This window comes from Myxocyprinus asiaticus, chromosome 9 (assembly GCF_019703515.2).
Source record: "Myxocyprinus asiaticus isolate MX2 ecotype Aquarium Trade chromosome 9, UBuf_Myxa_2, whole genome shotgun sequence".
Taxonomy (NCBI): Eukaryota; Metazoa; Chordata; class Actinopteri; order Cypriniformes; family Catostomidae; genus Myxocyprinus; species Myxocyprinus asiaticus.
This window is the reverse complement of record NC_059352.1, coordinates 15,813,368-15,829,261: the sequence shown is the minus strand read 5'-3', so window position 1 is coordinate 15,829,261 and position 15,894 is coordinate 15,813,368. Positions and strand designations below refer to the sequence as shown.

General features: G+C 36.5%; 1 protein-coding gene across 1 annotated transcript; it reads left to right on the top strand.

The window, feature by feature from the left end:
- The first annotated feature begins 9,306 nt into the window (after positions 1 to 9,306).
- On the top strand, positions 9,307 to 11,583 carry LOC127446257 (uncharacterized). Its single transcript, XM_051707018.1, has 2 exons — positions 9,307 to 9,578; positions 9,889 to 11,583. The coding sequence occupies exons 1-2, from the start codon at positions 9,549 to 9,551 to the stop codon at positions 10,840 to 10,842; spliced, it is 984 nt and encodes a 327-aa protein (XP_051562978.1). The 5' UTR covers positions 9,307 to 9,548; the 3' UTR covers positions 10,843 to 11,583.
- Positions 11,584 to 15,894: the final 4,311 nt, after the last annotated feature.

Here is a 15,894-nt window from a genome sequence, read left to right as displayed (position 1 = left end):
TATTGATCTTTACAATTCCACGTCTTTGTCTACTTACGAAGATATTAGAAACTTTGTGGAACCATTAGTTCTCCCTAAATTGACGACTGAGCAAAAAAATTCTCTTGATTCTGAGATATCCTTGGAGGAGCTTGATGAGGTAATTAAGTCCTTACCTACAGGCAAGGCACCTGGGTCAGACGGCTTTGCCGCTGAATTTTTTAGATCTTATGCTACAGAACTGGCTCCACATTTGTTAGAAGTTTATACAGAATCATTAAAGAATGGAAAGCTTCCTCCAACCATGACACAAGCCCGGATCAGTCTGATTCTTAAAAAGGACAAAGATCCATGCGAGTGTAAGAGTTACCGTCCAATTTCCCTGATCCAGTTAGATGTAAAAATTTTGGCAAAAATTTTGGCAACCGATTAAGTAAAGTTATGACATCTCTTACACATATAGATCAGGTGGGGTTTATTCAGGGCCACAGCTCTTCTAATAACATCAGGCGTCTCATCAATATCATGTGGTCAGCAGCGAATGATCAGTCTCCGGTCGCTGCCATCTCACTTGACGCCGAAATGCGTTTGATATGGTAGAATGGGATTATCTTTTTAAGATTTTGGAAATAAACGGGTTCGGGAATACTTTTATTGGATGGATTAAGTTACTTTATAGAGACCCGGTAGCGGCGGTACAAACAAATGGATTAATTTCAGATTATTTTACACTGGATAGGGGCACCCGGCAGGGTTGCCCTTGTTCCCCATTTTTGTTCTGTCTTGCCCTGGAACCATTAGCAGCTGTGATAAGAAAAGAGGATGATTTTCCAGGGATGATGGCGGGAGGTGTGGCACATAAGCTTCTGCTTTACGCAGATGATATTTTATTATTCGTCTCCGACCCTACTAGATCTATGCCTTGCCTCCACAGAATTCTTAATTCTTAATGTTAATTAATTAATAATGTTAATAATTGGTTCCATTTTTTATGTTGTGTTTGTATGTTTTATTTTTGGAATCAATAAAATTGTTTAAAAAAATAAAATAAATAAATAAACTTTTTTATATTTATTACATTTTAGTTTTATAATGAAATAAATTAATATGGTGGCACAATTATATTTTTGTGTACAAAACTAATTTCAAACATTTAACATTCAATACACCTTCAGATCAAGAGATTTTTAAGATCATGAGAAACATTTCAGTCAAGTGTTTCAAAACATTTGACCGGTAGTGTATATGTCAACAAAACACAAATCTGATGATTAAATATGGCTTCATTTGGACTGTTCTGAATAGGCCAACAATGTCAACACACACACAAAAAAGCTAAATACTGTGTGTTCTTTAGCGATACACCTTCCTCTGAATTGTCCACAGTTCAGTCTACAAACACTGATGCTGTGTTGATAGTATGAAGAGTTTTGAAAATGTATACTAGGTATTGAGAAAACCACATAACCAATTGTAAAGAAAACTGTAAGAATACATTTATTAAAAAGACGTTATTTTAAATAGGCTACTGTACACTCACTAAGCACTTTATTAGGAAGACCTGTACTCTTTATTCATGCGATTTTATAATCAGCCAATTGTGTGGCAGCAGTGCAATGCATAAAATTATTTCGATTAGGGCCAGGAGCTTCAGATAATGTTCTCATCAACCATCAGAATGGGGAAATTATTTTTGACTGTGGCATGATTGTTGGTGCCAGACGGACTGTTTTGAGTATTTCTGTAACTGCTGATCTCCTGGAATTTTCACGCACATCAGTCTTTAGAGTTTATTTAGAATGGTGCCAAAAACAAAAAACATCCAGTGAGCGGCAGTTCTGAGGACGGAAATGCCTTGTTGATTAGAGAGGTCAACAGAGAATGGCCAGACTGGTTCGAGCAGACAGAAAGGCTATGGTAACTCAGGTAACCACTCTGTACAATTGTAGTGAGCAGAATAGCATCTCAGAATGCACAACATGTCGAACCTTGATTCGGATGGGCTACAACAGCAGAAGTGTTCCTAACAGAGTGCTCAGTGAGTGTATATTTTGCTTGTCATGATTTTATGCTGATAATTCCGCCACATGGGGAAAATGGGAATTGCTTATCATCGCTTATTTTGTTTTAAGTTTTAAGCATGTTTTTCCAAACCAAGTCCCTTAATTTTCTTCAGGTAAAACTGAACCTGTACATCACCCACCCTTAGCACAGAGTACAGTATTTTCATTTTAAAAAAAACCGGTTACCAATTGGAAAAGAGCGAATTAACTGAAATGAAAAACACTTCATTTTTAGTCCCTGTTCCTGAGTAAAAGTATGTGGGATAATGTTAGCCTTGAATTTCACTTCATTTGCGGTCCTAAAGTTTGTAAAGCTAGCCTCACTTGTTGTGAAAAAAATCAAACAAATCTTAAAGAAGAGATAACTGCTGTTACAATAGTAGTATGTAGGGTGGCAACTCAAAAAAATAGATTGATGGATAAGGATAGTTGTTGGGTAGGTGTGTCTGTTAGTTAGGGTGTGGTTGACCGTTGGTTTACGGCTGACAGATGTTTTGAGCGATATTTATAATTCAGTTGGTCTGTTAAGTGAAAGATTTAAAAGGGCTATGAATTTTCCTGAGTGTGGATAGGTCGCCAGATACAGAACATTTTCTGAACACTGGTGACCATGGCTGTTTCTCCAGTGAGGGTTCCTGTCAAATTACCAGAGAGGCTGACTTTTGCCCTGAAGCGAAAGTATGTGACGAGTCTGCCAAAGATTACGTTGAACATTGTGAGGTGTAAATTTACCATATCCCATGAGAGTTTAATAAAATGGGACGTACCATGAAGATTGTTTACTTTTAGCAAACAACACATCAGTTCATGATAAGCATAAAGAAAGTACACATAGCCTTCTGATCATTTGTGGTTCGCCAACTGAAGGTGGTCTGCATTTTTTGCACTTTGTCCATCTCATTCATTCCGTGAATGAGACTGATCTTATATTTGATAAAATTCTTTCTTTGAATACTGTCAATCAGACAATGTAATTTGTAAAATAGAGGAACGGTAAATGTATTCACTATAAGAAGCAGGTTTTACTCTCACATGAAGACTTTTTTTAAAAGAGCAATTGTAACTATGTTATGTAATTCTATGGCACAGGTCACAAAACACATGCATCAACATGAACAGTTAAGTTGTTTTTCTTAATTAAAATTTCATCTTGTAATTTCACAAATATGCTTCTTACTAAAATTCTTACACTTAAAACTAAACATTCTCTATTATGCTAACTGTGTCACACTCAGACAAAGGCTGGCTACGCTCTGCCACAGATATTCTGATTCACAGATCTGATCAATAGGTTTGGTTTGAACATTTATGGGGTTGAGATAGTGTTATTCGGTTTGCGAGCCTCACCCATTTTCCTCCAAACATAGCGATGGTCATTATAGCCAAACAGTTCAATTTTTGTTTCATTAGACCAGAGGACATTTCTCCAAAGAGTAAGATCTTTGTCCCCATTGCAAACCGTAGTCTGGCTTTTTCATGGCGTTTGGAGCAGTGGCTTCTTCCTTGTCGATATAAGACTCGTTTCACTGTGGATACAGATACTTGTCTACCCGTTTCCTCCAACAACTTCACAAGGTCCTTTGCTGTTGTTCTGGGACTGATTTGCACTTTCCGCACCAAACCACATTCATCTCTAGGAGACAGAATCCGTCTCCTTCCTGAGCGGTATGATGGCTGAGTGATCCCATGGTGTTTATACATGCGTACTATTGTTTGTACAGATGAACGTGGTACCTACAGGCATTTGGAAATTGCTCCCAAGGATGAACCAGACTTGTGGGGGTCCACAATTTGTTCTTTCTGAGGTCTTGGCTGATTTCTTTTGATTTTCCCATGATGTCAAACGAAGAGGCACTGAGTTTGAAGGTAGGCCTTAAAATACATCCACAGGTACACCTCCAATTGACTCAAATTAGCCAATTAGTCTATCAGAAGCTAATTGGCTAATTGCCTAAAGGCTTGACATCATTTTCTGGAATTTTACAAGCTGCTTAAAGGAACAGTTAACTTCAGAGTGTTTAATGACTTCAACCTAATTGTATGTAAACTTCTGACTTCAACTGTAAATCAAATGACATTAATATTCATATGTTTATATTTTGTTTTTGTTTTTTTCACACAGCTTTGCCACTAGATGGTATTTTGGGATGTTCCACTGTCCTCATTCTGACTGAGCTGCATTTTCTGTTTTCATCATTTTGTCAGAATCTTCCATTATTGAAACTTAACTATTTTATTTTTATTTTTATTTTTTTTTCAGTTTAAATTCTAAGATTTCTTCATGGATTATCCCTGCTCTCAAAACAAGGTGTCAAATGAAAACATACATGGATTTTTGTCTTGGAAATGTTATTGTTCATAATGTTAAAAGAAAATAATGTAGACAGTTTTGATGTCTTTAGAATTTATTTATATTTGTATTCAAGTTTACCTCATTACAGCATCATGCTTCATGTGGTTTTATTCAAGTAAAAAATATTGCTAATTGAATCAACCTAAATATAGTAAGTTACACCAACAAATAACATTTTTAAGGGTTAGATCAGGGAGAAATAACTCATTAAGTAACAATTGCAGGTTACCACTTTTTACCAGTGTTGTAGTCAAGACCACCTAAACCGAGACCAAGTCAAGACCAAGACCAAGGCAGGGCAAGACCGAGTCGAGACCAAGACCAGACCAGTGTGAGTCCCACACTGCATGACACACATATGATAAAATGTGGAACATGCAAACCATAGGCACTCCTCAAATTGATCTGAAAGATCCACATTCCCATAAAATCACCCACAAAAAACAAATGAAGATTCCTCTTCATTCACCTCTTTTTTTGCCATATGTGTGTGTGTATGTATGTATCAGTGTACCATGAGAAATGTATTGATAAAATAATCAAAAGGCATTGCAGAGGTGAATTTTGTGTGTGTGAATTTTCTTTTGTTTTCTGTGAGCATACAAAATACAAAGAATTTTGTGCATCGCATCAGGTTTTCTGGATGACTCTTCCCCTAGAAACCATCATTAAGTACACAATATATCAAACAATTATTCAGTACTTAAGTCTTCACTTTTCTTTAAGTCTCTAAGTCTTTTCTTAAACAATATAGTAAGTTTTTGGTTGTTTTTGAACCAACAACAAGCCTTGTATAAATGTGTGCAATTTGCTAACCACATAGCTAAATCTAGAAAATAGAACAAAGAATGCCAAACATAAGCAAAGCAGCCTATTTAAAATGTAAATTTTTCATATAAGTGGAGGCGCATTACTCGGTCTCCACTCTCTGCTGTCACATCTCTAGCTCTCACCCAAGTGAGGGAGCATTACCGCGGCATGTAGCATTTATGTTGGAGCTGACTTTAGCTAACATTGATGTAATGTAACTTTATATACATTAGCTAGTAGTAGTAGTAGATTTGGCTGAAATGCCTTTTGATTTCAGCTGCGGCCCGTGCATTTTAAGTCTTCAGTGTGATTCATGCCATTAAGAAAACACAGTTTCACAATGAATAAGACGCCGTATCATACATTATGTGGCAGTCAACCAATTGAAATTTTAAAAACACGTCCACGCACGAAAGCCAGAACCAAGGAGGTCTAATACCAAGAAAAAGCTCTCTAATAATATTTGCGATTTAAATTTTCCTTGCAATAAATTTTGTTTCGTCAGGGTACACGATTACTTTTCAAAACTTGATCCGACACTGAATGCTCAAGCAGCCTAATTTACACTTAGAAAACTCCTGATGTTGTTATAACAATGCAAAAAGCACTTACCAGTTTGCTTGAAGTGAAAATCAGTCCTCCTTACCTGTTTAATTAATCAACCGCACAATCATGCAGAACATCTTAGGTTTTTAAATCCATAAGGATCTCTTTCTCAACGGCAATACCAGCAGTGATGACAGCCGACTCTTCAGCAAGATCTCGCACTCTTCACTTTCAAGTTACATACATCACTTAAAGTGTGATTGCGTCACTCGAGGCCAGCTAGAAGGCCGGACTGGGACATATCCTAAAGACCACACCCACAAGAACAAATAGATCAATCTGATTGGCTGATGAATCTGACAGTCTGACTTTAGATGTCTCACTTACACTGTTGAGGGATCCTGTGGAAATTCTGAAGGCCTGAGGGGTGGAGCTCAGACTCACGCACTGCTTCGGCTAAGGAGCATGGCTTCGGACATGCGATTTGTGAAACAGTTGTCACACTTTGCTTGTAAGCATCGAGGAATACATTTTGATTGGATAAATTTTTTGTTTTTTGCTATTCGTTTGTGGATTAATTAGGAGTGGAAAGTGATTGAAAATACATAGGCAAAAAGGTCAATGAGAATGAAAGGATGAAAAAATATGTATTTATTATGCATGTTACACCAGCAGAGAAGGCTTTGCTGGCGCTGAGAAATCGCCACTGTTAGCTATATAGCTTTATGTGGCCTGTCTGGTCATTGTTTATCACAAGCAAAAACTTAACTTGGGAACAACAATTTGTCACTACATGTCCTGTTCCCTCATTCTTTCACAAAGTTAACACTGCATTATCTACATCCCTCAATGTATGTTAACTAAATTAGGTAGCTTGCGCACCTAGCTAGGTGGCAAATAGCTGGCAAGCAACTGAAACTAAGCGCCCTAAAAAACAGTAAATAAATAGGTAGCTAATATAACTAATGTTTGCTAAATCTCTTTGGGTGAGGGGTGAAGGTGAGTTTAGGTCCAGATGCTGTGTTCCATTCAAATCGGATGTGGGATATTCCACTTGATATCTCCAATCTCAGACTAAAGGCATTCCAATGCCAGATGCTCGGAAGATGACGTTAAAGGAAACAAAATTGCAACGCTCCTGTTAGCTTAGCAGGTGTTTGACTGTCACCAGAGACTAGCAACCCAATTCATAAACAATCTGCAACGCTAGTATTTGTGCTGCATGTGTACGATTATCAAAAAAGAGAATAATTTATCATGTTTTGAACACCTTCTACTCTGATAACGTTTGTTAAACAAGCTTTAATATCATGTAATGTAGGAACTTTTACTAATTTATCAATATTATTTAATAAAAGTGAATGTTTTCACTTATTTTGTACATCTTCCTGAGTGCCGACAAGATTGTGTGATGTCAAGCACCTGCATCTCGGAGTTGATAAGTTCCGCACGACTTTCCAAGTTGTATTTACGACTTCAAGTGGCACTTTTCCCCGTAGGAAGTTGGAAAATCCAACTTTCCGAATTGAATGGAATGCAGCAAGAGGCAGATTGCTAATGTTAGCTAGCTAGCTTTGCTAGCATCACTTACCGCCTACGTATCGCTTACGTTTCTTTATGCTTCCTTTCTAAGTGCCGATAAAAGTTTGACATGAACCCAGCCGTCTCGGTAAGCATCGCATTTTGCAGAATTTACATATTGCTGTGTGTTTTCTTTCGGACGCTTTTTGCAGATGAACTCTTTTTGGTTTAGGTCAGTGTTTTCCAACTATTTTTCTGCCACGGCACACTTTTTACAATTAAAAAATCCCATGGCACACCACTATCCCACATAACTATCATCAGTAGTTTTCCTTTCAAGAACTTGTCCATGTTTTCTGTCTGACATAGTAACGTGAACTTGTAATGTTTGAAAATTCGGCTATATAAAAAACGCAAGTAACATAGGTACTGTATGCTGTATAATGAGGTCACAGATGCCAAGATTGCTGATTGGATTATGAAAAACCAACAAATTTGTGTCTTTTCCAGTTTGTAGATTTGTAATTCTTGCAACGGCACAGCAAATAATTTTTTTATTATTTATTTATTTACTGTATTTTCCAGAAATAAAGTCGCACCTGACTATAAGTCGCACTGGGTTGATAGAGAGAGAGAGAGAGAGAGAGAAAAAAAAAACATAAGTGGAATTGACAGAGGTTTTATCCAGCAGGCACTAGGACCCGGGAGCAGCCGCCCGGCCACCATTCACCAGTTCAGATGTCAAACGCGCTTTGTGAAGATTATAGTATCTCAGAATCTACACATCGTATCACGGTGTTTTTGGACTTGTTTAAAACAGGAGAATTTGCTTTTAGTAACAGTTTCTCATATTCTTTGTATGTTTCATGAGAGAAATGCGACAAGTAAGCCACATCTGTTCATAACATCTATAACTATGCTGTGCACAAATAAACAGCTTTTAGTCTTTGAGTAAAACAATACACCTGTTGTATTCATTCATTCGGTTCACCGACTGAATGTTTTTACTACAAGTGTGATGATGAAGCATCATTTTGTGGGCATATGAGGAGTTGCGTTTGACAGCGGACTAGAGTTTGTTAGAACAATAATGTTATGATGGACAAAATATTTAAACTGGTTGCATAAAATACTTTGTTATGGAAAATATACTGAATTGGCAACTTTAAAACTCTTCTACCGTCTCTATGCCTGCATTAAAATACCGAAAAATAAACAGTGTTTATTTATATTGAGGAATTTGATCATTTTCCATGGCACACCTGACAATATTTCATGGCACACTAGTGGGGACAGTGGTTGGGAAACACTGGTTTAGGTAGCCAAATTGTATTACAGAAGATTTGGATGACATCCCTCAGATAGCCACAGTTTCTTCTTCTGTCTCCCACTTTCACTTTCTTGGAGTGTGTGTGAAGGGGTGCGGGGAGCCGTGACAGCTGTTAACAGTAACAAAACAAAAATTTTAAATAAGACATGAGTAAAGTTATTGCTTGCATTTGAAGCAGAAAGTTTTACATCCAATCACAGTAATGATGTTAACAAATAAATCAGACAATGCACAGGCAATTTAGTGATATCCCCGCAGTTGTGGTCTTGACCGGTCTTGACCGGTCTTGAAATAAAATCCCGAGTCCTGTTTGTCTGAGGCAGAGACAAGACCAAGTAAAAATGTGGTCGATTCCGAGACGAGACCGGTGACCTTCAAAAAGTGGTCTAGAGACCAAGACCGATCTCGAGTACTACAACACTGCTTTTTACAGTGCATGTTTTCATTTGCAATGACATTAACATCAGAACAGTACATGCAAGAGCTTCATGTGTGATTGTATAAGAGACAATTGGCTCAGGTTAAGTTTTGTTTCTGTTGAAAAACAAAAGCAGCTAAGAGCGTTTCCTAGAGACAGTGCTCCCAAACAGAAATCAAAAGCAGGTAAGACAGAGCAAGACTGGTGATGATGGCCTTTTTTTTAAAGGTTATTTTTTTATTTTTTTTTAGTTCTTCATCAAAGTCTCTATTTTAGGTAAGCTGTTCTTAACATATCTATGATAGATACTGGATTGTATAAGAGACAGTTGGCTCAGGTTAAGTTTTGTTTCTGTTGAAAAACAAGAGCAGCTAGGAGCGTTTCTTAGAGCCCTGCCCTCACTGGCATGGCAGTACATATAAGACTTCAAAACCCTGCAGAGCCTTTTACTGGCTTCGCTTTTTCCTCAATCCACATAGGCTACAGGGTGGAAGAATCACACTTGCTTGGTAGATTAAACCTCACAAAATGGCAAACAGAAATCAACCTGCAAATGATGTAAGTAAGCAACGATTTCTATCTCACTGTCAGTTGCAGTTAAAACTGGATGGTAAAAATCAGCAACACTAAGCATATTGAAATAATTTATTAAATGGGAGCCTACTCTATTTATTTTATTACAAATAACATATGGTATGTAAGTGTTGTTTTGAATGTACTTTATAGAGCTATGTTATCATTTTATAGTTATCATTTTACAGTATTGTACAGTATTTTTGTTTTGTTAGGATAATAACACATAAAAGTAAAATTGCAAACTGTTCTAAAAGAACAACCAACATATTGTATTGTTGCAATATCTTCCCAGGATGTCTTCCATGTGAGAATAAATGAACGCAGAAAAATAGAATTCAGTCATGAACGACACATAAGTATAGAAGATCTGAGTGTCAAGCTTCCGAAGAATGATTCACTACTCTGTGAATTACACAAACTTGGCAAAAAAGACATTAAAATTCTTCAGTATCTGTCAAAAAAAGACATAAAATATCCAACCCCCGTTGAATTTCACATCTCAGAGTTGACTCATGTCACTAATAATGAAAACCGTGAGAAAATCTTGGAGTCAGAAGGATTCAAGGCTCATGGTGATGAGTATAAGTTCTCGTGGTGGAGCCTGAAGATTGATGAAAAGAGTATAACAGAAGCTGAGGAGCGTTATCTAGAGATGAAGTTTAAAAACAGAACCCAAGAACAAATAGATAGGCAGGAGTCATTCCTGAGTAAATTCACTACATCACCTGCATTCCATATTAAGAAATCACGATATGGCAACTTTCGTTTCACGTTTCCTCTGACAGAACTGATGGAAACGTACAAGAATCAGATGTGTGGAGGACAAGACCCAGTTCTCAGGGAATACAAGACCATGTTTTACTCCCAGGAGATCATGTACGTTGTTCTTGTTCACAGTCCTGTGGACAATGCGAAGTTCGAGAAATTCCCAGTTATTGAATCCAACCCATTTGTGGAATACAGGAATGATACAATTATCTGGGGAGCACAAGCCATTTCTGATAACCTTGCATTCCAATTGCAACTGAATAAAGAAAAAAAACTAGCAGAGATTGAACCTGTTTCCGGACATATATATTATGTGTGGGATCATGTTAGCTTAGCATTTCATTTCAATGAGGTCCTACAGTTCTCCAAAGAAAGGCTTACAAAGAGTCTCACTCCATGTGAACAAGACAACATAAATCTTTCAGGAAGTAACCCTTTAACCTTTGAAGAAGCTAAAAAAATATGTGACGATCTATGAAGGTCTTTATTGGACAATGGAAGCAAAAACATTTTTTTCAGCTCCATGGAGTGCATGAAATAGATATCAGCATATAGCTTGTAGTCAGGAATAAATGGAAAAGGTGACGCTGATGTGATTTGTTTCTTGTTCATTTTTTTGTGTTACTTGTGGTGAGGCTAAATAAAAGAGGGTTTTAAATGTACTTTGATAACAGATTAAATCTGGGTTTATGAATATATCTTAAAATGGTATTGTTCCCTCTCTATTTTTTCTTTCTTTCTGATTAGTGTTTTGTAATCTTGCATAAATAAAAATAAATAGATTGCTTTGTGAATTATATTATACAATCAAGCTGAATCAACAATAATCAAGAATCATTTTTAGAGATTCTTAACCTGAGAACACTAGTTTTTTATTTTTATTTTTTGCTAATCTTACGTTTGATTATTCTTTATGATTGTATAAGCCGCCCGCATAAGATGTTTGTGTGCATCTGTGTGAATGTTTAAGAATCTTATAAATTCTGTATAGATTATGTAAACTGGTTTTGCATATGCATATGATTACAAATTACTTTTCATGTTAAGTTAGTTAGCTCCTTGAACTCATCAGCAACCTGTTTGCTGACTTCTGACTTTAAAATGTCAAGAACGATTAGTTTTAATTAAACTCTCAATTGATTGCAGCTCTGACTCTTCGTTGTTCATACTGGTCACCCTGCTGGATCACTCCAATAATCTGCTCATGTTGATTATAAAAAAACAACTGCATATGGCTCATTATAACATTTTTGCATTTTGTGGAGGACAGAAGTTATCAAGCCATTCCACACCAGAGTTTAACAGAATTTAATTTGAGTTAGAGGTGATTCATGTTATTAAAAATGAGAACCTTGTGAGGATCTAGTCCGAGGGATTCAAGCCCACAATATGTTCTCATTATAAAAGAACAGCTGGGCATTACTTAAGACATTGTGTTTCCAAAAAAATAAAAAACATAAGATATATTCCTGAGCAGGGACTAAAAGCGTTTCAACTAAAGAACGAAAATGAAAACCGAAAATGAAAAAAAAAAAAAAAATCCCCAGAACGCAAAGTCCCATTCAATTGTTCCGGAGTAAAAACTGTATTTTTAAATGTTGGTGACCTTAAAAAAACTAAATACTGGTAACATACGATTTATTTATTTATTTATTTTTTTGCCAAGCATCTCTTGTATTTTTACATTACAAACATGCACAGGATGTGCAGGATGCTCTGCAGTGGAAATTATATGTTAAAGTACAAATCTGATGATTAAATATGGCTTCATTTTGTCTTCTGAATAGGCCAACGATGTCAACACACACACAAAGCTAAATACTCAATTCAAAAGGGTAATTAGTTGTAGTGCTAGTCAATGCGGTCTTCTGCATTTGACCTCAAGTTCTTATCTACATCACACCAGATGTGTTCTCTGGTGATACAGCTTCCTCTGAAAAAAAAAAAAAATTAAAAAAAAGAAGACGTGTGAATCTTTTCAAATCTTTTTTTAGATAAAATGTATAATATTTATCAGGCTTTCTCTCTCTCTGCTCTCTCAGAATTTTCTCCTGCACCTTTAGTCCACCCCATCATGACCTTTTCAACTACCAACACATCCTTGGTTGAATATCTGATTGGTAAATCAAACTCTTCCTCCTGCCAACTTGATCCATTACAAACACACATCACTTTAAAAAGTCCTTGTCTACTCTCATTTCACCTATCACCAATATGATTAATAGGCCTCTTGCTACTGGCCAGGTACCGCTTAGACTAAAAACAGTTGCTATCACTCCAGTACTTAAGAAGCAATGTCTTGATAATACAGTCTTGAGTACTGTAACTTTAGGCCTATCTCCAACCTTCCTTTTCTAGCTAAGGTACTAGAAATGGTGGTTGCTGCTCAGTTACAGTCTTAATTGGAAAAATACAATTTGTATGAACCTTTCCAATCGGGTTTCCACCCCCTCCACAGTAATAGAGACGGCCCTTTTAAGAGTAGTAAATGACCTGCCCCTCGCATCAGACTCTGGTGCCCTCAGCCTATTAGTCCTATTAGACCTGAGCGCAGCTTTCGATACTGTTTGCCATTCCGTACTCCTTACTCGCCTATCTGCTATTGGTATTAAAGCTTTTCAGTGGCTAACTTCATATCTCTGTAATAGGCAACAATTCATCAGTATTAACAAATCTCGCTCTGTCACTGTTACACGTGGTGTACCTCAAAGATTGGTTCTTGGTCCACTTCTTTTTCTAATTTACATGATTCCGTTAGGCCGGATCATTCATCGCTATGGTCTTAGTTTTCATAGTTATGCTGATGACACACAAATCTACATCACCTCCAGTCCAGATCTGTTCTTGCACCCATTTCCATTACTGATTGCCTCCAAGATCTTAAAGTCTGGATGGCAGCACATTTTTTAAAACTGAACACTGACAACACCAAAATTTTGTTAGCTACCCAAAATCCCTGGTCTCTTCCCATCATGACATTTTCATTGACATTGATGGAGTCAATTGTTAGGCCTTCATACATTATACGAAACCTGGGAGTGTTATGTTAAATCCTGTTCCTTTCACCTCTGCAATATTGCCCGCCTATGTCCTTCGCTTAACCTTAAAGATACTGTAACTGTAATCCATGCTTTCATAATGTCTCATTTAGATTATTGTAACTATTTATTCACAGGTTTACCCACAAAAGCACTTCACCGCTTACAAATTGTGCAAAACTCTGCTGCTCGTGCTCCCACACATAACAAGAAATCAACTCGCATCACTCCTATCCTTTACAAACTGCACTGGCTCCCAATTGTCTATCACATACAGTTCAAAATTCTTGTTTTAGTCTTTAAGGCCTTTCATGGATTAGCATCCTCATATTTGACAGAACTAATACATCCATATGGTGCCATCTCCACTCTTAGATCTTGTGCTGGAAACTTGCTTGCCATACCTAATTTCAGACTGTCTATTATCGGTGGTGGGCTTTCAGTATTACTGCACCAAAGCTTTGGAACCAATTGCCCCAAAACCTTTGTGAATCTACATTGCTCCAGACCTTTAAGACAGAGTTAAAAACTCATTTATTTATACTATGTTTTTCTATCTAATTGATCCTCGTACAGCTGTTATCTCTGTACTATATTGCACATGTCTCCATTTTCATGATTTTATATGCATGATAGATTGCTTTACTTGGAACTACTTTGTGTGTTGATCTCTGTTTTTGCCTATATTTTATAAAGCGTACTTGAGTTCTTGAAAGGTGCTATATAAATAAAAAATATTATTATTATTGAATTGTCCACCTTCCACAGTTCAGTCTACAGACACTGATGTTGTGATGATAGCATAAAGAGTTTTGAAAATGTACAGGTCAAGTTAGACGTTTAAACACGCTTAAGTTGAAGTCATCAAATCTTTTTAACCACTCCACAGATTTCATATTAGCAAACTATAGTTTTGGCAAGTTGTTTAGGACACCTACTTTTTTTCTAAGTAATTTTTCCAACAATTGTTTACAGACAGATTGTTTCACTTTTAATTGACTATACCAAAATTCCAGTGGGTCAGAAGTTTACATACACCAAGTTAACTGTGCCTTTAAGCAGCTTGGAAAATTTCCAGAAAATGATGTCAAGACTAATTTAGCTTCTGATAGGCTAATTGGCTAATTGGAGTCAATTGGAGGTGTACCTCTGGATGTATTTTAAGGCCTACCTTCAAACTCAGTGCCTCTTTGCTTGACATCATGGGAAAATCAAAAGAAATCAGCCAAGACCTCAGAAAAAAAATTGTGGTCCTCCACTAGTCTGGTTCATCCTTGGGAGCAAATTCCTAATGTAACCGGAGTGCTTCAAAAGTGTACATGCAAGATTATTGTGGGTGTGCAACATGTAGTTCACAGCATCCAACAGTTTTTTCTTCTGCATCATGATGTTTAGATCCATTGTCTGTCAGACACCCCAACATAAAGAATCAAAATCTTACAAAAAAACTATTTTTATATATTATATATTTATACATTCTAAACAGTATTTTTGCCACGTGTAAATAAAACATTTCACTGTTTTTAACCGCGAATTCTAAATTCTTACATTTAAATTCAGAAAAAGTATTAGGGTTAATGTTTCAGAAAAACATTACAGTTCTTGCCTGCTCATCTGAAATGCCTGTCTGCTTTCCTCACCATGAAAAACAACTGATCATTTCTATGAACACCTTTAACATCTTCAATGACTCACGTGATGAATTCTGTGTTTTCTTAATTCATACGAATGTTTTGTGTTGGTAACAGACCTACAGACCGAAATTGCAGGTTGTCAGCCACTGACTGTCTTGGGTGTCTTATTCCCGCAGGGGGTGCTTGACACTCTGAAAAATTAATCCTCCATGCACGCTTTAAATCCATATGGAGACATTTTACACTGGATAGTTATTTTTTTTATTTTGTTTAGATTTTCTCCCAGTTTGGAATGCTCAATTCCCAAAATAATTGTTCAAAGAGGTGAGCAGAAATGTAAATATCTGGACTCCAATAGTAATTAGAATGTGATATTTTTAAACTGATATATTAATAAAACTTACCACGTATGCAACTAGCATAAACAGACAATATACACAAACTATGTCTTTCGATGTAACTGTCTTTCGATCTGTAAAGTTCACACGGTAAGATGTGTTATTTAAACCATAGCCATCATTCATGGTGAACCATGACTCTGTCATCAGACTGGTGATTTTATTATTGAAAAAAGAATGAATGTGACATTTTCAATTCTTCAACATATTAATGAATTAAACATAGTGAGAACAATGGGCTTAGAAAACATATAAACAAAATTCACGTTTAAAACATTTCAGTTTAAATAATCAGCATAAGTACATTTGTTTAGCATTAACTAAAATAATTAATTAACATACAAAAAGCCTTTGGTGGATCCCTAAAAAAGTGCTTACTCGCTAGTGTTATTATAAACACTTTTAACATTTTTAATTTTTTGTACATTTCACTCAAAACAGCAGAGTACAGACCTTACAC

Coding starts and splice junctions, on each gene's coding strand:
- LOC127446257 (XM_051707018.1), top strand. CDS start 9,549: ATGGCAAACAGAAATCAACCTGCAAATGAT. Junction 9,579..9,888: donor GAAATCAACCTGCAAATGAT/GTAAGTAAGCAA, acceptor ATATCTTCCCAG/GATGTCTTCCATGTGAGAAT.